This window comes from Miniopterus natalensis, chromosome 20, assembly GCF_054644295.1.
Source record: "Miniopterus natalensis isolate mMinNat1 chromosome 20, mMinNat1.hap1, whole genome shotgun sequence".
Classification (NCBI taxonomy): Eukaryota; Metazoa; Chordata; class Mammalia; order Chiroptera; family Miniopteridae; genus Miniopterus; species Miniopterus natalensis.
This window is the reverse complement of record NC_142100.1, coordinates 13,262,139-13,283,449: the sequence shown is the minus strand read 5'-3', so window position 1 is coordinate 13,283,449 and position 21,311 is coordinate 13,262,139. Positions and strand designations below refer to the sequence as shown.

General features: G+C 41.9%; 1 protein-coding gene across 1 annotated transcript in view; it reads left to right on the top strand.

The window, feature by feature from the left end:
• Positions 1–20,661, top strand: part of MAPK1 (mitogen-activated protein kinase 1) — a 59,949-nt gene extending 39,288 nt beyond the window's left edge. Inside the window, exons 7-9 of the mRNA XM_087828519.1 lie at positions 8,876–8,985; positions 11,715–11,840; positions 16,603–20,661. Of these exons, the coding sequence (XP_087684645.1) occupies positions 8,876–8,985; positions 11,715–11,831 (227 nt within the window). The 3' untranslated portion in view covers positions 11,832–11,840; positions 16,603–20,661. The remainder of the gene's footprint in view (positions 1–8,875; positions 8,986–11,714; positions 11,841–16,602) is intronic.
• Positions 20,662–21,311: the final 650 nt, after the last annotated feature.

Sequence of the window (21,311 nt, the reverse complement as noted above, 5' to 3'; positions counted from 1 at the left end):
CTTTTCCAGGATATCATACAAATCACTTACGCAGTATGTAGCCTTTAATGCCTAAATTCTTCCACTTGAGATTTATTTATATTGTTACTTTTGTTAGTCTCTTCAACAAATGGTGTTGGAATAATTAGACATCCATATGCAAAAAAGAAAAAAAGGGACAAAAATCCACCAAGACTATAAAACTTTGAGAAGTAAACAGGACAATCTTTGAGACCTTAGGTTATGTGAGAATTTCTTAGGATACCAAAAGCATGATTTTTTGCCATTTTATTTTTTTCCCTTTTAAAACTTGTATCTTTAGTGTTGGAAGTATTTCAGATGTCCTCTTTTTCCCCCCGTTGACCCCTTCTTCCTTGCAGCCCCCCACCCCAGGCCTTTACCACACTATTGTTTGTGTCCATGAGTTATGCATATATGCATATAAGTTCTTTGGTTATACATGATTTATAATAGAAATAAGAGATACATTAGATTTCATCCTTTGATATTTTTAAGTAAACTTTGTTTAATAATTATGCTTTATTTCCCATTTAACATGTATCTGTTAAATATATTAAGTAGCTTCTTTAAAAAAAACCTTTATACTATTATATAAAGCTGTGGTAGTCAGAATAATGACCCCACTGCCAAAGTTATCCACATCCTAATTCCCAAATTCTGAATATGTTCAATTACCTGGCAAAGGGGAATTAAGGTTGCTTAAACTTAGCTGACTTTAAGATAGGGAGATTATGCTGGATAATCTAGGTGGGCCTAATGTCATTGCCAAGGTCCTTAAAAGTAGAAGAAGGAATCAGAACAGGGATCCAGAGAGAGAGAGAGCAGCTTGCCAGTACCTTGGTGCCTGTCCTTCTGTATTTTCTCTATCTCCATACTTATGCATATTTTTACTTAAATAATTACTCTCTAAAGGTCATTGTTAATAGAATTGTCTTGAGTATTTTTCCATGTTAGTATATACATCTGGTTTATCTTGAATGAATTTACGATATTTTCATCTGACCTTTTGTTGAAAGTTTAGCTTTTTCTAATTCTTGCTATTTTACGTGTGTGTGTTTTAAATTTTAACAGCTGTCTACTTAGATGTTGCATTTGTTTCATCAAGGTTCAGAAACACTTGGTGGTTTAAAATTGAATTTCTTTTGGATATAGGAGGAACTATCTTAAAATCTCTGATATAAAGTAGTATAAAGCTTTTCAAACTGAAACATTAGTGTTATTATAATCATGTTAATGATAGTTCACAGAAAAGGAAATGTAAATGTCTCTTAAATATAGGGAAAGGTAAGGTACTCATTTTTATTCATTATATGAGATACTAACATTGAAAAGTGAGTAATTCCATTTTCCCCCACTCATCACAGTAGCAAGCATCAATAAGTTTGATAGCCCACTGCATCATCAAGGCTATGGGGAAATGGATGCTCTCAGAGACAGCTGGTGGAGTGCAAATTGTTTGATTTCTCTCTCGAGGACAATTTGGCAATTCTATCGCATGTCTTTTGTTCTAGCAGTTCTGGCTGGGTATTGAACTTTTGGGTTTGCCAACCAAGTTGGAAAGAAGTGGCATTTTAATTTGTTTTTTCTTTAATTAAGAGAATGAATATTTTTTCACATGTTTGTTGGAAATTTCTGCTTGCTGAGTCCCTTGAACCAGCAGTATTATAGATTTTTCTTTCAAAGGAGTCTAGCTTCAGATTCTTTCAAATCTTGAGGAGGAAGAAATGATTATTACTCAGCAGATGGTGCTGGGCTAGTTGAATAGCTATTTGGAAGAAACCCAATTTAAATTATTACTCACACATCAAAGTAAATCCAAAAGAATTAATGATGAAATACTTTTTTAAAAATCATACCATTAAAAACTAACAGTATTTAGAGTATTTAATATTTTTCTGATCTCTGCATGGAGAATGACTATCTTCCTGTGCTAAACAAACCAAGAAAATAAACATAAAGGGAAGATAGTAGATTTGATCACATAAAAGTTTTAAAACTTAAAATAGATTAGATGGAACAGGTGTGGGCAACCAGGTATAAAATGTTCTAAGTGATAAAATGTTCTAAGTGGAATAAGATTTAAAGGAGTGCTATCTTGTCATTTTGAAGGCAGCACAGCGTAATGGTTAACTGTGCTCTGGAGTCGGGCTCCTGAGTTCAAACAGGCTCCACCATCTCAGGTCTTTCACTTTGGGCAAGTTATTTAACCTCTCTATTTCACAATTTCCTCATCTCAAATTAAGACAAATTGCATTTCCCCCCTCATAGGGTAATTTGGGAGGGTTAAGTGAATTATTAGTTATTAATGTTAGACTCATTATTAATATTAGTGTATAAAAAACAAATCTAAGATTTCAGTGGATAAATAAATGAGCAAAGAACAAGCACACAATTTATAGAAATGACACAAATTAGAAATTTACAGAATCACAATTAAGAAATTTCTGAGATGAAGAACTATAGGAGGAGCAGTTTGGGGGTAGCATTTGAGAATTTAGTTTGTGCCACGTTAAATTTAAGACACCTGTTAGGCAATAGAAACAAACAAAATGCCAAATGTTTATTGAATGGCTGAGTAAATTATGATGCATCTGCCTAAAGGAATATTAAAGGTCATTAAAAGTGATTTTTTTTTTTTGCCCTAGCCAGTTTGGCTCAGTGGTTAGAGTGTCGGCCCACGAACTGAAGGGTCCCAGGTTCAGTTCTGATCAAGGGCTCGTACCTTGGTTGCAGACTTGATCCCTGGCCGGGAGGCAGCTAATCAATGTCTCTCACATCCATGTTTCTCCCTCTCCCTCCCCCTCCCCCTCTCCCCCTCTTCCTCTTTCCCTCCCCCTCTCCCTCTCTCTCTCCCCCTCTCTCTCCCTCTTCCCCTTCCACTTTCAAAAAAAAAAGTGATTTTTTTTGTTTTGTTTTGGGTAAAACGTTTTATAGCATGGGAGAATACTAATGAGCACTATCTACTGGGAAAATAATACAGCATTTATTACATATAGTATGATCTCAGTTATGTACAAGAAAATGGATAGAAAAATTCTGTAAAATACATCAAAGATTAGCAGTGGTACCATTGAATGATGGGACTGTGGATGCTGGGATTGAAGGATTTTGGGTGAATCATTCACATGGATTAGAGAGGGGTGGGGAAGTTCTGGCCCTCTGGCCATTTATGGCCGATAAATCATTTGGTCTGGCCCTGCCAAGGCAGCCTCAGGTGGTACTCGAAATTCAGTAAATCTTGGAGCTTTTTTCATAGCTAATTTTTAAGTTGATAATTTTGTATGGCCTGTGAATGATATTGTAAATATCGAAATGGCCCTTGGCAGACCTGAATTAGAGGGTCAGCTATTTGAGGCCTTCTCAGTTTCATATAATGAGAACCTGTCAACTGACTTAAGCCTGAAGGACTTCACTGGCTCTCATAACTGACAAGCCCAGTAGTGTTAGGATTCCCAGACACAGTCACTTTGACTGGAACCTGGACTTCTTTATCTTTCAGCTTGCCTTCCTCTTTGCTATCTTTATTTTTAGTCTCTTCCTCATGGTGACGGGATGGCCACCAGCAACTCTAGGCTCCCACTGACTGGTTTCCTGATAGTTTCACCTCAAGTATGTGGCTGGCACTCTGCCTTTTTTTTTTTTTTTTTTTTTTAATATGTTTTTATTGATTTCAGAGAGAGGATGGGAGAGGGAGAGAGAGATAGAAACATCAATGTTGAGAGAGAGAGTTATTGATCAGCTGCCTCCTGCACGCCCCTTACTGGGGATTGAGCCAGAAACCCAGGCATGTTCCCTTACCGGGTATCCAAGCACGATCTCGTGGTTCAGGGGTCAACGCTCAGCCACTGAGGCACACCAGCCCAGCTCATTGTCTCTTTGTACCCACCCCAGACTAGTCATTGTGGCCAAGGGAACCCACCCAGGTGACTGGCCAAGCCATTGTCACCATTCCCACAGCCAAGGAGTGTGGGCAAGCCTGAGAGCTCTCCTATGGCAAATGAAGCTCCATGTGGTTAAAAGGGCAGTGGACACTGGCAAGCAAAGCCAACAGACAAAAAGAGATGAGGACCTGGCCGGGGTGACTCAGTGCTTAGAGCGACAGCCTACACACCGAAGAGTCTTGGGTTCGATTCCTGGTCAAGTGCACGTATCTGGGTTGCAGGTTCGATCCTGACCCTGGTTGGGGTGTTTGCAGGAGGCAACCAATCGATGTGTCTTACTTCAGTGCTTTTTTCTCTCTCTCTCCTCTTTCTCTCTCCCCCTCCTTCCTCCCTCTCTGAAAATCAGTGGGAAAAATATCTTCAGGTGAGGATTAACCAAAAAAAATTAAAAAGAAATGAGGAATTCTGCATTAAAAAAGTTGAATAATTCTGTTCTTTGTCCCTTGCTTTTATTTTTTTTAATTAAAAAAAAAAATAATAGTTTATGTAATAAGGCTCTCCATTTCCTCAGATGACCTACTGTTTGAAAAGCTTCTAGTGCTTGTTATTTTCCCTATAAATATGTATATATGTTATAAATGTGATCATAAGCTATATCCTTTTTTTATTTTTTATCCTCACCCGAGGATATTCTTTCCATTGCTTTTCAGAGAGAGTGGGAGGGAGAGAGAGAAACATCAATGTGAGAGAGACATCAATTGGTTGCCTCCCTACATGCCCGGACCGGGGCTGGGGATGGAGCCTACAACTGAGGTACATGTCCTTGGCTAGAATCAAACCCGGGACTCTTCAGTCTGCAGGCTGACACTAACCACTGAGCCAAGCCAGCTATATCCTCTGTTATTACCTACAGAGAGTTATATTTATTAATCTGAAGCTTGGGCTAAAGATAGATCTGGCAGTTATTTAACACATGGCATTTGACATCATGCAAGAGGCTGAGAGGATAGAAGAATGACATGTATAAGAAGCTGGATAACACGAACCTTCGGGGGGCAATAGAATAGGAAGGAACTCTTGAAGACTGTAGAAAGAATGGTCAAAGAAGATAACTAGTACAGTACAGTGTTTCACAGAAACAGAAGATGGCATTATAAGACAGAGGACATGTTCAGCAAGTCTCCATGCAGCAAAGAGGCTTCTAATTAAGGGGCCATTGGTGACCACATAAGAGCAGTCAAAACATTAGTGTAAGTGAGAAGTTTGAAATGGAAAGTGGAGACAGAAATTACTAGTTCCAATGAGGGGGAGCTGGTTGTGATCAGGCCACATGTCGCAGAGGATTGGCTTTAATTAGGGAGAAGATCTCTTTCTACAGTAAGGATATGTGTGAATTTGGGTGGAGGGACATCTGGGAATGTCACTCCCGGGGAATCTCAGTAGCACCCTCAGTAAGATCCACTGAGAGTAATGAGGGCCAGTTGACAGGAAGGTCATGATTCAAGCTGTAGGAGTTGAGAAGAATCTTAGAATAGAGACGGGGATGACCAGGGATTTCCCAGAGCTGTTGGGGGCCTTCGTGAGATTAAAAATATATATATATATATATATATTGCAATTTTGTGCCACAAGAGTTCTCAATAGCATACTTCTTACACCTCTTACACCCAGTGTCGTTTCAGGGTGTCCACGAGGACAAAACTATTTTTATAATAATATAAGGCATTTTTTACACTTTCTCTGTGCTGTCATCTACATTCTTGGTGCAGAAGCAGTGGTAAGCAAGGCTGCCAGCACCTCGACACCAGACAAGGTGGCGGTAGTGCCATGCCCTCACAGCTAAAAACCAATGCCAGCTGTAGTCAGAATGTCCTTGTTGAAGCAGTAAGAAATACTTTCTTAAACCCCATCCTTCATATGCCTTTTTAATGTTCTATGTGGCAAAATGGGAAGTACACATAGAACATATCTGCCACATATGAATGCTGTGGTTTTCTCAAGGAAAAGCACTTGTGCAGTTTGAAGTATGAGCTGAATTAGCTGCTTTTTGAAATTGATCCTCAATTGTTTGTTTTTGTTTGTTTTAGAGTGGGAGGGAGGGAGGGAGAGAGAAATATCGATGTGAGAGAGACACATCCATTGGTTGCCTCGTGCACATGCCCCTCCTGACCGGGGCCAAGGATTGAACCTGCAACCAAGGTGCATGCCCTTGACCGGGAATTGAACCCGAGACCCCCTTGGTGTGCGGGCCAACAGTCACCACTGAGCCACACCAGCCAGAGCAATCTTCAGTAGTTTTTAAGGGTAGGGTTCTGTGATCAGAAGTTGTGGTGGCACAGTTTGCACAGCTAGGTCTTTTTCTTGGTCCCTGTTCGGAAACTCTGATTGAGGATGGAAGTGACAGGTTGCAGCCTTGATCCAGGATCAGTTTTGCTGGGTAGGAAAAATGGACCTAAATCGGTGCTATGGAAAGCCAGACAGATCACCCACCACGGACTCTGGGCTAGTGGGGCTGGGGGGGGGCCTGATGGGCCAGAAGGTTGGGGTTATGTTGTTGAGCACTCACTGAAGCAGAGAGAAGGTGTGGGTTCTAAGAGGGTACCAGGGAGTGTCAGAGATCATAGGCCCAGAGAGACTACATTCTTTTAGGAAAGATAAAACCTGTATCCAGTGAAACATAAGCACAGGCAATGTGATTCATGCCATCTGAGTGGTGCCAGTGGATTGCTGTGTGGCGTGGGAGGAAGGAGGCCAGGCAATCTAACTGTGGGCTCAGCACCTGCCAGCTGCTTCCCATTTCTCTCCTTTTCCCCTTCTGTAGTGGTGAATAATGCAGAAATAGCACTTGCAGTAAAAGGAGACTAGAGATCCAGTTATTTTTCAAGTGGCAAAATAAAAGGTTATCTTCCTTTGAAATTGTTACTTGGAAGATTAAGGGCCTAGAATTTTTTAACTTGAAGGAACTAACAGATCTATTATAGAAATGCTTAAACTGCAGAGCATCTGGGTGCCTTAAAGTAGGAAACTACAGCCCCAACTATTTGGAAATAATGCTGTTAGAATTGGACCTGTGTCCAGGCCTACCTAGACTTTTCCTAACACAGGTGCTGTGTAATTGGGCAAAAGGACAAATGACTTCTAATCTCAGGAAAGTTCTTGGGGAAATGTCTGTGAGCTCTTTGTGGGGAGGGGTGGTTGGGAGTACGTGAGGTAGGTTTTATCACCTGTGTTACAGGAAAGACTCCAGAACTTACTCAGCAAGAGTTGTGTTGTGTGCACACACATCTGCCTGATACTCCATGGGACTCAGATTTGAGCAGGAGCTGCCTGAGTTCTTTACCATCGTGCTGCACTGTCCTAACCCTTGAGAGATCCGCCTCTGAAACCCAGAGCCAGCTGTAGGCCCGAGACCCTGTGTCACAGCTGCAGGAATGAACACCTCTTCTGCTGCCCAGACAGTGCTTTAGCCAAAGCCCAACATGCCTAGATTCCCAAGAGCCTCCTTTGCTCTGAAAAGTCTTCTAGACTGTAGAGCAAAATGTCATTGTTCCCTGATGTCCTGAAGTACACTCGTGTGTGCTAAAAACATTATCGATAGAGGCAAATACTCATTACATGTGCTTTTAAAAAAACTTTTACAGTTCACCTTATGGACGTGCGAAAAATTCTTTGTTATGTGGAATTTCTCATTATGTCCAACATATGGTTTACCACATTTATTATCTTTGAATTTTCTTGGAGATAAGATGGGTGGCATACAGCTAGGGGAGTCATTAGTCAGATGAGCATGCACAGGCATGCACACACAAACACATGCCCTTCTAGTGACCTCAGGGCAGTTAGGTGCCTCCTCAGCCCTCCCCTTCAGAAGGTGTATTGGCTGCCACTCTTAACAATTAAAAGAACGAGCACAATGATTTTTCTCTACCTCTCTGCTCTTGGTAACCTAATAAACAGTCACTACTTCATTAAGTAGATGCCACTATTTGTTTAAGTGTCATGTAAGGGAGGCAATGGATTGATGTTTCTCTCACATCAATGTTCTCCTCTCCCTCCTGCCCTCCTCCTGCCTCCCTCCCCCCTGCTTCCCTCCCCCCTGCCCCTTCCTCTTTCTAAAATAAATCTAAAAATTTTTTTTAAATATTTAAAAAAAGAAGCCCCCCTTTGCTACCTCTTTATCAGAACAGTAATGTCTTTTCTAACATGTATTGTTTCTCATTGAAATCTACTCCTAATACTGAATACAGAAAGTGTTCTGTTACACTTCCCTTAACCCTTGTCCCAGCTGCAATTAGGCAATCCCTTTGGCTATCCTCATGGTTTGAGGCGTGGTCCCTGGACACCAACTATGGAGTCCATCAGGATAAACTTCATTAGCCCCCCCCCCCCAATCTTATTCCTGTTGATCCCACACTTGCTTCCTGCTGCTATACTCTCAACGTGAAAGAAATGTTCAGCTGATAACTATGGTCAGGTTAAGAGGATACTTTTAGTTTGGAGCCTTGGAGAAAGATGCCAAGTTGCAGAGTAGACCGGGCACCTGTGCTTCCACATAGGAGGACAAGTGACCATTTTCTTCTATAACCTTGGAGGTCTCCTCTGTGTGTTGAAAGATAAATTGACTGTTGCAGAAATCACTTCAGAGCTGACTTAAGAGAACACACACACAAAACCATTACTTTTAACACCTACAAAGCAGAGTCGTGATTTAGGAAAAGTCCAGGTTTAGTAGGCAGACTTGGATTTGAATTGTAGTCTTCCACTTTTGGCCTGTGGCTAATTATGTCACCTTTCTGAGTCTGGGTCTGCAAATGTCAGATGGTCACAGTCTCAAGAAGCTCAGAGATATAATAGGCACCCAGTGTGCTGACTCTTCTCCCCAAGGCAATGCTTAGCTCAGTTGTTTTTTAGTCACTTTACTTAAACAGGAAATGAAAGTATGTCGGTGATTATTCCTTTGGTTTCTAACCACTACAAAACCTTTCTCTTTGTAGCTCTGGATTTACTGGACAAAATGTTGACCTTCAACCCTCACAAGAGGATTGAAGTAGAACAGGCGCTGGCCCACCCTTACCTGGAACAGTATTATGACCCAAGTGATGAGGTAAGAGCCTGTGCTCCTTGCTGCTTCTGCAGGAATATATCTGTGAGCCAGCAGCAGGTCCAACCAGGAGGGTCCCAGATGTCCTGCTTAGATCGTCCTGAGAGGTACTTGGTGCCATACCTAGTCTTCCCACCATGCCTACCTCTTCCACCTCAAGGCCTAGTTCTATGGGCACAGGTTGAAACCCCTTGCCCATCCCTCTAGAGCCCTTTTATCTTAGAAAACTTCTCCCAGGCCCCCTGCAACAGGGGTAGGGCTGGGGAAATAGATGGATAAAGGGCAGCACAGATAAGGAAGGGGGGTCCAAGACTGTGGAGACCATTGTCATGGTCTATGGCAGGTAGACACCTGAACCACAAAGTACCTGCCCTGAGGGTGGAGAGGAGGTTGACTGCCTGCTTGGGGATGGGTATCATGAAGAGCAAGGGAGTAGGGAGGTCAGCCTGGATAGTTTCCACTGTAGCTTGGTGACTTCATGTCTGGTGTGCCTCACTGAAGATGAGGACACAAGAGCCGCCTAGTGTGGTGAGAAATGATGAGTCCACAGGTTGATGTGGTAGGTCTCCAGGGCATTCTGGAGATCCAATTAAAGATAGCAGAGAAAAATGCAGTATGAACCAAAGTTGGGATCTTTTTGGTTGAGACTCATATGTGTAAAAAATAAGCCTTCACACTCCTGTTTTTAAAAAGAGGTAGAGCCAAGAGAGTGTATTAAAATTAAAGGGAAAAATGGAAGAGGCGAGGAAAAGCTATAAAAGCTAAAAGCTGATGAATGAAAGAGAAGAAATCAAAAAGAAGTATTTACTAATCAGCTTCCCCTTCTACCTCTATCCCCTCCTCTAGAAACAAGACATCTTGCAAAGATACCTACAACATAGCAAATAACAGGGAACTAACTAGATGAGAGTATACCTTTTGGAGCGCTTACTACTGTGAGCTAGAGACTTCCAAAACCCCCATGTCCTCATCACAAACTGGGTTGCTACCTCATACCCAGCAGGGGGTTTGGAGGATTAGACAGATGGTGTAGGTAGGACACATTGTGTAATCCCACACAGAGCCATCCTTTAGGGAGAGCTAGCTATTTACTTCACTCATGGACATGAATCCTTTTCCCCCTTTCAAGAGGCCAAAGCTTAGTGCAATTTGGGGTCCGTGTTTCCTTCCTATAAGGTCTGATGTGAGGAATACATGAATAACTACTAGGTATCCAGTGAGACAACTGGTATCATTAGATTAGCTCTATAACATAGTATTAGTTGAGGATACTTAAAAATCAAAATATAAATAATATTAACTGACTAATTTCATTTTTTGTCATTGATTATGTATGAGTTTGGGTGTTTTTTTTACATAAATAGACAATTTAAAACTAAAATAGCTTTCTGGTTATAAAGAGTGATGAAAACTTACAGGGAAAAAATAAGAAAGATCACTTTGTAGTCTATAGTTACTGTTATTAGAATTTGGAGTATTTTCTGCCCAGTCTTACATTTCTGTATCTAAATTTTAAAAATAAAACAGGATTCATTCTTTTTAACACAAATGTGGTCATTTTCCCATGGTACAGTAAAACCTCAGTATAACGGACTAATTTGGGCTAGGGGATGTCCATTAAAGCCGAAAGTCCATTATATAATAAAGTAGGTTTTCCAAATAGGTATGTTAAAAAAATTGACAAATTAGTTTACCTGTTTTTACTTACGTAGACACATTTGTGTAATGTATGAAAAGTTTAATTTCACAGAAAAGTTTTCTATGTGTATTACAGTAACTTTAAATTTATACTGAATAGGTCTAGTAAATGGGTGCATTCACCAGTCACTGAGAAGAAACAAATGCACATGGCTGGGGCGTGGCTTAGCGCACTACTGAGCATCGGCAGACAGGCTTAAAACTGTTGCAGAAAGCCACCCCACTCGACCACAGGAACAATTACAGTGCAGAATGCAATGTGATTACATGCTGATCATTTGCCGAACATTGTTACGAGCTGTGACTCTTGGATTTAAATATGTAGACTGTAGCTGTAGATATGTAATATTTATTTATGTCGGCAAAATTACTACAGTGTTTTTTCCAGAGTATGACCTATTTGCTAAAATTTGTTAAAAATAATAGTGACTTAATGACAAAAAATAACCTGTTAATTATAAGCAAATCTTGGTTAAAAGTACTTTAAAATTAACAGGATGTTAATTTTCACATATGACATTCGGACCAGAAATTTTGTCCTTTAAGTCCAAAGTCCCATTAAATCGAGGTCTGCAAAATCGAGGGTTTACTGTACTAGTCTTTCTTGCAGCTTCATTTTTAACAGTTCCATAATATTTCTTCATGTAAAGATATTGTAATGTATTTAATCAAATGCATCTATTTAAGTATCATGGGTTTTGATTGTATAAACATACCTTCACTACCACCCCTATAAGTTTATGTGATTTTTAACTTTCAGTGTCTTAAAACATTCTAAAATTATCCAGGCATAAGTTCAGATGAATACTGAAAATGAATTCAGTTGCTCTCTATCCATTTATTAAGTGCTCATAGGAAGTGCACTTTCAGGCATGTTGGGCACAAGTACATGGATACTTACCATAACTCTTGGTCTTTAGTAGACGTCAGTCTTATATAAATTTCAGAGACTAAGCCGTAGTTATTTTAAGAATCAAACAGTTTTCTTAACCATAACAACTGATGTCTTCTAAATGTTTTGTTTTCTCCTAAAGCCCATCGCTGAAGCACCATTCAAGTTTGACATGGAATTGGATGACTTGCCTAAGGAGAAGCTCAAAGAACTCATTTTTGAAGAGACTGCTAGATTCCAGCCAGGATATAGATCTTAAATTTGTCAGGTACCTGGAACTTTGACCATACAATAAACCCTGGAGAGGGAGTTAATAAATTAAAAGTTATTTAAAAGAAAGTGGGATTTCCATGGGCCTACATGGAAGCTTCATGAGCTTAGATTATAAGGTGTGCTGGACAATACAGTGATATTGGTAGATTTTAAAAAAACAAGTGCTCAAAAAAGGAAATGCAAATCTTGATTTTAAGAGAATGTGGGGAAGAGAGAGACTAGGGCTTGTGTTAGAACTCTGTAAAAGTGAACAGTGAAATAGGGAATTGCAACCAAGAGTTGAAGCATTTGCTGGGGAAATGCTTTGGACAGACTGGCATGAAGGGGCTGAAGGTGTCCTTTGGCAGGCAGCAGTGTCTTCTGTAGAGTGCAGGCAAGTGGCCCAGAGGGTGCTATGCTTGTATTAGAATAGGAAGCCACCCTGGTGGCATTAAAGAAGAGTGGATTCTGCAAGTGGTACACATTTGGGGGTTTCTTATCTATATTTCATTCTCTCATCCCTGTCCTTTTTATTTTCATATATTGGGGTCTCAGAACAATGGCTCAGGCTGAGGGTTAATCCTTGCATGACTGTTGGGCAGCATCCAGGCTTGAAAGCAGAAGCTGCTCAGGTGTTTCTTTCTCATAGAGAGCATGTGATTGGTCAGAAGGCATTTAGAAGGGTTGGAGAGCAAAAAGAGGGAGGTGGGGAGACCTGCAGATGGGTAACTGCTGTCCTTAGTCTTCAGCAAAAGGAACAAAAGGGAAAATTGTGTTAGTCAGGGTCTTTGATTACCACACAAGGGAGGGTGGTAGGCACCTGCTGTGATTGCAGCCATTACAGCATCGTCACCATCACGGAAGAGGGGTCAGGAGCCTGTACTACCACTGACATCAGGGATTTTGAGGGTCTGAAACTACCATCAACAGCCAGTGCTTCTAAAATGCAGGAGCCACTCCTCCTCCTGAAAATCCATGTGTTATTAGAAGCAGAAAAGGGAAGGAACTGTGGCTTTTCCTTTCATTGCCTGCATTGACAGAATCTCCCCAGAAGCCAGCTGCCAAGGAAGTCCTACAGTGCAGTTGACAGGTTTCCATCCTGGTCATTAAGGACAGAGGACAAGGAAAGGGTAGAAAGGAGCTGAGAACAGACATGGCCTGCTCAGCCTCAGAGAGCCAGGCAAGTAAGAGGGCTGGGAACAGGTAGAGGATGGACTCTACTAGTTTGGGGGTGAAAAATGGTACTTTCAGAAGTCTGACAACAAAGCAGGAAGGGTTGGAGGAGAAGCCTGGGTGGGAGATGAGTTCAGAACAGACCAAAGGATTGTAGTCTTGGACTAGGGCTGCACAGTGAGAAGCAGTGAATTCAGGAGAATGGAGGAAAGGCAAAGTCTGAAAGACTCCAAATTTTCTAAACCTAGCAACTAGGGGTCGGGGGCAGGGACGCTGGCACTGTTAAGTCCTTTCTTAGCCTATTAATACTGTACACACCCTAAAGACAAACTCAAACCAAGTGAAATGCTGCAGAAGCCCATGCTTACTTAAGGACTTGGGCTGTGCTCTGATAACCAGCCTCCAGGAAGAGTCTGAATGAGAAGGAGGAAGATGGTAGCAGGGCGCTGAGGAGGACAGAGTCTAGTGAGAGTTGAATTCTTGTATCTTTTCACAACTCACAGGTGTGGCAGTCTCTTGACGTATTTGTTACATACAACAATCTGCACATTCAGCCACTGATAGAAAGTCAATTCCTAGGAACCAACCATGTTCACACCTTAACTTGAGTCCCTATGGGGCTTCCTTCCTGGCCCCTCTGCTCTGTGCTCACAGCAGGCGGACCTTATCTCTTGAGATTTCCCAAGAGCCTGCTCGACTCTCCCGGTGCCTGCACAAGGTCAGGTTTCCTGCACCCAGATCGGCTGCTACCAGGTTTTGTAAATAGTTTTATCTGGGCCCTTTACAGAGCAGGTTTGCTGACCCCTGGCCTAGAAGATTGTGCTGGGCAGTGTCTGTTGCTTTTCTTCCTTCACAATCCCTGTAACAGGTCTTTTGCTAAAACCTGCTGGTGGCCTCTGTTTTTCCCCCCCTTGTTTCAGTGCACACATACACCTGCTTACTCTAAGCCAGGCTTGTGTTAGACACCTGAGTGAGCAGCACAAACAAGACCTAAACATGGCCTCAAAGGATCGCATTGTGTAGTAGGGGACAGAATTGTCATGCATGTTTTTCGTGTAAAAGAGCATCTGGGGTTGACATAGTTATCAGTTTGTCATCATTCATTTAATCACCATTGAACACTTCCTGGTGCCAGGTCAGAAGGAAACAAAGAGGAGTAAGACCCAGGCTTTGCTTTCCCACAGATTGATGGCTGGACATAGGAGACAACAAGGAGCTGGGTGCAGTATCCTGGGTGGGTACGGGCCACAAAGATTGAGGAGGGCCGCCATCACAGTGCTGCGAAGGGGGCACTCCACAAGTGGAGGAGGGACATGGCAGTGTAGAGCCAGGGAGACAGGCCCATGTGGGAGCCCCACAAGAGCCAGGTTAGGCTGAAGCCCAGGCTTTTCAAGAGCCCCCCTCTCCCTTAAAGGTAGTTTTCAGGTCCTGAAGCATTGGACTTGGGGCAGTAAGGATGTTGGAGAACCACGGAGAGCAGGAACCTATGGAACAACTGGCAGGCTGCTGGAGAAGGGCACTGCAGTGGGCACAGGGAACAGGACGAAGGCAAGGGTCCTCCAGGGGGCCACAGGACATGGCTGCTGGCTAGATGCCTCTGGAAGTCCCAGTTAGCAGACAAAGACCAAGGCCCCTCCCAGAGTCCCCCCCAATTCTAAGATTCCAGGACTGGGGCTTGTTACCAGTGGGGAGGGGTGGCAGAGACAATCACTCTGTGTTTAGGCCACTTCCTCCAGAGTCACAGAAGGCACAGTACATGCTTATAGCCTGATTTTCCCCCAGTGTTTTTTAAATGACAATTTTCAACTGTTCTGAAAAGTTGAGAGTTTTACTGTAGACACCCATATTCCCACCATCTAGATTCTATGATTATTTTACTATGCTTGCTTTCTCATGTACCTGTTCCTCCCTATACCCATCAATCATCTTATCTTTTTCATGCATTTCAAAGGAAGTTTCCAACTGACTGTAGTCAGTAGGTTTGGCAGCGGTTCAAAATGGCTTACCTCTAGATGGAGGTCATTTCCCATATCTGAGCCCATCTCCTCATCATAATACCCACCCTTTCTGTCCTGACTCTCACAAAAGCCATTCATCTGGAAAGTGCTTTGTGAAATACCAAAGTGACATTCTGCTCTACATCGTCATACTAGCAAACCTTTCACACCAGTAACATCCTCTAGGAGAAGATCCCTTGTTTGCATTTTGATACACTTAAGTTACCCCCTTGGCCATCTTAACCATTCTTCCTCATCAGAACCAAGAACATAGAATGGGATTTGAGTGGCAATGTTTTCAGTTCTCCCAAGGATGGTACAAAACTAAGAGAGACTTAGGGGTGAAATTCATTACATACAGTGGATGCTTTAGGCAGTGGTTCTCAGAAGTCTATGGCCCACCCCCCAGCAATCTTTGCTTTAACAAGCCCTCCGGGGGATTCTGACACACGAAGTTGAGAACTGCTAGCCTATAAATGGTTAGACTTGACTCAGAATATAATTTCTCCAAATGAAATAAAGACATTAGGATAATGAAGCAGGAAATGTGCTGCTTGTACTTTTGGAGGTGGCCCATTTGTAAACATCTGGAGAGCCAGGTGAACCCTGTCATATGTAGGAAATGAGTGAAGGCTGTCAGCAAGTTACCACCTGCTGCCTTTCAGAGTCAGCTCCACTCTGACCTGGATGATCAGAACCCCCTCCTGCCTGTGAGAACTATGCCACAGTTCCCTACCTTTCCAGAGTCTGGGCCTGCCACCCTCTTTCAACCAGCTCTTTGTTCTGTATCACAGTCAGAGAAACTTGAGCATTAATAACAACACACTTTCTGCTGCCTGTATAGTTGGTTTTGTCCTACCTGTTCACCAAGAGAGAAAGAGACTTACTAAGAATAGGAAGAGGGAGAAGAGTTTTTTGCTTTGTATTATTTTACAAAGACCCTCAGACTCTGATTATCATGGTGGGTATCATGTGGTTAATAAAAGGCATCTTGGGTATACTGAAGCCAGCCAGCCTGTGAGCAGGTGTGTGTGTGTGCGCATGTGCATTCGTGTTTCCCCTACAAGTGTTATGGAATCATCTGAGGAGAGGTGCCTTTGAAGTGAAGGCAGAGCCCCACCCCTTCAAAACTGCCATGTTACACATGCCCAAGTGATTCTAAGGGAAATGACCTTTTTGCAGGTTTTTTCCCTTTGCCTTTTCACTTCTGTTTTTCATGATGCTGCTGTTGGTGATGTTTTAATATGGTTCATTCTTTTCACTTTAACATTTTTCTAATGCTGCTGCTGTTCTAATGTGAGTCATTCTTTTTTGTTGTTAATCCTCACCCAAGGATATATTTTCCATTGATTTTTAGAGAGAGGGAGGGAGCGGGGAGAGACAGAAACATCAACGTGAGAGAGAGACATTGATCGGTTGCCTCCTGACCTCTCCCAGACCAGGGCCAGGGATCAAACCTGCAACCCAGGTACGTGTACCTTATCCCAAAATCGAACCCGAGACCCTTCGGTGCGTGGGCCAATGCTCTAACCACCAAGCCAAACCAGCCAGCGCTAATGTGATTCACTCTTAACTCATGGGTTTGTTTGTGTGTTTGTTTTTTGATAGGACAAGGGATCAGAGGACTGGACGTGCTCAGACATCGGTGTTCTTCTTCCCAGTTCTTGACCCTGGTCCTGTCTTCAGCCCGTCTCGGCTTATCCACCTTGACTCCTTTGAGCCATTCAGAGGAGCGGTTTCTGGTAGTTGTGGCTTTTATGCTTTCAAAGAATTCCTTCAGTCCAGAGAACTGTTCCTGGCACCCCTGTGTGTGTCACCCACTGGTGACCTGTGGCAGTATGTACTTTCAGTGTACCTACTGCTTACCGTTGCTTTAGTCACTAATCGCTTTCTGGTTTGAAAGATGCAGTGGTTCCTCCCTCTCCTGAATCCTTTCTTACATCACACCCTGCTGACCCATTCAGTCACACCAGAGATATTTTTTTCCAAGTTGGCATCGTCACTGGCATCTCACTTTATGATAGGGAAGGCTACTACCTAGGGCACTTTAAGTCAGTGACAGCCCCTTATTTGCACTTCACCTTTTCACCGTAATTGTTTCCCCAGAGCAGGAACTCGGTGGAAACACCTGGGATGACATTGCAGCCTACAGCAAGTGCTCCTATCCTGGGAATCTTTGGGGGCACTTGTCAGCGTCTTTTCTCATGTTATCACTAACATTTAAGGTATGTGCTATTTCCCCAGCTTTTAGAAAACTCATTTTTCTAAATAAAAGAAAAATGTACTGCACTCAGCAGTTTCACTCTGTAGATTTACTGTGGTTACTTGTACCATTTATAGAGGTATAACACTTGCCAAAATGTGTTATATGCAGAACAGAGTGTTTGCAAGACTTATGCAAAAAAGCTTTAAAGTGGCAGCTTCACTCGGGATATAATGAGAGATGTACAAAGGTCACAGCAGGGTGCTGAGGAAAATATCTGATGAAGTAGCCAGCAGGCTGCCTGATGTCATTGGGTGGAGCTCCGCCCCAGGGTACTCATACCCCAAGCTACTTCACATGGTGTGCCACATTCAATGTAGCCACATTCAGCGCCTGAGGATTTAGCAGAGGGTAAACACTGCGTCTTTAAATGAGAAAGTGTACAATTCTTTTCCTCCTACAGCATGTCAGCATCTCAAGTTCATTTTTCAACCTACGATATAACAGTTTGTAATAGAGCCTTCATGCACTCATGACATGAAGTACTGTTCTGTCGTCAAGTACCAAGTACTCTCAACTGTTTCTGATTATGCTGAGCTAAGACCATCAGAAAAAGCTAGCACTAAGTCACATTTGGAGCGCAATCCCATATTTTCCTGATCTCTTTAAGTATTTGTTCTGCCACTGTACACTGTGGCGTTGACTCGGTGTTCTGTCCCCGTGCGGTGCCTCCTCTTGACTCCCCCACTGCTCTCTGTGGTGAGAAATTTGCCTTGTTCAATAATTACTGTACCCTCGCATGACTGTTACAGCTTTCTGTGCAGAGATGACTGTCCAAGTGCCACATGCCTATGATTGAAACGAAAAATCTATTGTTACCTCTGAGTTGTGTTCCACGGAAAATGCTATTCAGCAGATCACTTAGGAATAATTCTATTTTTAGCTTTTCATTTCTCAGCTGTCCTTTATTTCTTGTTTGATTTTTGACAGCATTGGAGAATGGGTTCTATAAAGACTGCCTGCTAATATGAATAGAAATGCACTTGTAATTCATGGAAATAAATGTACATCTTTTATCTTCATATTCATGTTAAGATTCAGTGTTGATTTCCTCTGGATCAGCGTGTCCGAAGGGACAGTCAGGTTCAGTTTGTGCTTAGAACAGAAATGCTTACAGGCCTCACCTTCCCACCCGGGCACTGCCCCAACACTTCGGTTTACATGAAATGATTTGAAAGCATTTTTTCCTTTTTTCCTTCTTGCACAGCAGAGAAATACATTCTGACCTGTTTCTTTATTCAAATCATAGGTCTAAAATACTTTGTCAAACTCTGATGAAGAAGCCCAAATGTCTCAGGTTGGATTCTCTGGTTCTTTCTAAAGAGGGCTTGCCTGTGTGCCCCAAAGCTGCTGCTAGGCACAGCTGAGCACTGGGAAGGGCTGCTCAGCATCCCTCAGCTCACTCCACCCGGCCCAGGGTGCTGATGCTCACACCTCACGGGCTAAAGAAGGATGGCTGACTCATCCTCAGACACGGGAACCACGTCTAGATTCTCGCCCTGAATACATGCTCTTCACCTCCAGGCTCAGAGCTGCATGTCGAGGTCCACACAACATGACAGGATACAGATTTGACTGTTACTTGATACATTGATAAGTCAGTTTATTTTAAAAGGAGCATTGACAGTTTTATTACTCTTGTTTCTGTGTACTTTTTCAATGGAATGTTAGTAGTATTATGAAGTTAATCTGCAATCCTCTAAATAGAAAGCCATAGTCTTGGTTACTAATCCCTGGGGACTGGGCTATTTCCCATCCTCTTTGCTGGTACCCTGGAGTCAGATTGGCATGAAACCACTAACTGCATTCTAGAATCACTGTAGCCATAGGTTGTGTGCTTTTTATTAATCATGCCAAACTTGGTTTAATAGTTCAGAGGATTGTCGGGTACCTGTGAAAAGTACTAGCTGTTATGTGTGATAGACATCATTTGGATCTTCTTGCAAATCTAAAAATGTACAGATTAGGTCATAAATTTATATTGGTGAGACCGAACACTTCTATTACTGGTATGCTCACATAAGCTTTCAGATTAATGGCTTTTTTTGGTGTCTAAAATGTAAGCAAAAAATTCCTGTTGAAACATTCCAATTCTTTCATCTAGCGTGAAATAAAATACCTAATAAGCCAGTGGGATAGATTTGAGAGAACTCATGATGACTCTGTGTTGACACAGGTCTTCAGAGCTGATAGAGACACACCATTTTGATGCATGGGTTGAAGAATAGCTTTGTATTTGTGTGCAGTACATAGTGCTTGGTGTGTTCACAGTGATTCCTTCTGCTGCAGGCAGGCATAGGTGATGAGTGTGGAGGTACCTGTTAGCTTTCTGGAGCCACATGTGGTTCATTAGTGGTTGTCTCTAAGGAGTCACAGGTATACTGCCCATACTGCGTGCCACGTAATATTCAGACCATTCAGAGGAGACTGTTTTACCTTTATTTGCTTATATGTTAATACGGTTTTTAAATTGGTAACTTTTATATAGTATGGTAACAGTGTGTTAATATACACCTACATATGCACACATGCTTTGGGTCCTTCCATAATACTTTTATATTTGTAAATCAATGTTTTGGAGCAATCCCAAGTTTAAGGGAAATATTTTTGTAAATGTAGTGGTTTTGAAAATCAGAGCAATCCTTTTGCTTCTACATTTTTAAAGCATTTGTGCTTTAAAATTGTTATGCTGGTGTTTGAAATATGATACTCCCATAGTGCAGATGAGAAGCATGTAGCAGTAGAGTGAATCTGTGGTTTCTCTAGCTGTAACCCAGCTTGGCAGGGTGGGTCAGAAACGACTGGGAATCCAGAGCAAATTCTCTAGGGTTGCACCAGGTTTACCTAAAGCTCATTGCCTTTTTTGTGCTGTTTATCCGTGTAGAGCACTCAAGAAAGTTCTGAAACTGCTTTGTATCTGCTTTGTACTGTTGGTGCCTTCTTGGTATTGTACCCCAAAACTCTGCATAGATTATTTAGTATAATGGTAAGTTTTAAAAAAAAAAGTTAAAGGAAGATTTTATTAAGAATCTGAATGTTTATTCATTATATTGTTACAATTTAACATTTATTTGTGGTATTTGTGATTTGGTTAATCTGTATAAAAATTGTAAGTAGAAAGGTTTATATTTCATCTTAATTCTTTTGATGTTGTAAACGTACTTTTTAAAAGATGGATTATTTGAATGTTATGGCACCTGACTTGTAAAAAAAAAAAAACTACAAAAAAATTAGAAACATTAAATTGTGTCCCTGTGTTACCAAAATAACATAGTATTGTGCATGTATAGTTTAATTGGAATTTTATGTGTGAAAATATGAACTCTTCTAGTCCTTTATTAGACTGTTTCCCAAATAAGTGTATCTTCCTAACCTGACTTTGCTGATGGTAATTAGTGATAGAACCACAAGCTGGAGCTCTCAAGGTCAGTGGCATTTCAGTGTTCCATCAGGTTCTCCAGATTGTTCTTCAGACCGCTGGCTATGGGGGAAAGAAGGCAGTGCTGGGAGTCCTAACACAATGCCCATGTGTGTCTCTTTCCACCTTCTTGAATTTCAGCAACTCTGCACCATAGCAGATGTCATTAGCAGCCTGTTTTCAGACCAAGAAATCATGAATATATTAGGGACTCTTGGACATGTGGTTCTTGCCAATATTGGGCATCATGCAGTGGGATATTTATTTGCAAGACAAAATATTAGAAATGTTTCTGATGTAGTATAGAAAGAGCACAGGTTTTAGGCCCATAAGTGGGCCCTCTGCTTATAACTACAGCCGGTCACTGTGCTGTTCTTCATGCCGGTCCTTCACCTGTAAAGTGGAACCAATATCCTTCTCTTGGATGTGGTAAGGATTATGAAAATATATTTCAACCGTCTAGGACCTCAAAACAGTTAGTAAGTAGCAAATTTTCCTAAATGCTTTTTATTTCTTTAAATTTTGTTAAGGTGGCACTAAAATGTTTGCTAATTGAACTAACTGTTTTCTACTGATCTGAGAGAGGAAAACCTGTCCACAGCTTGCTCCAGAGAAGTGGGCTGATCCCACCTAAGC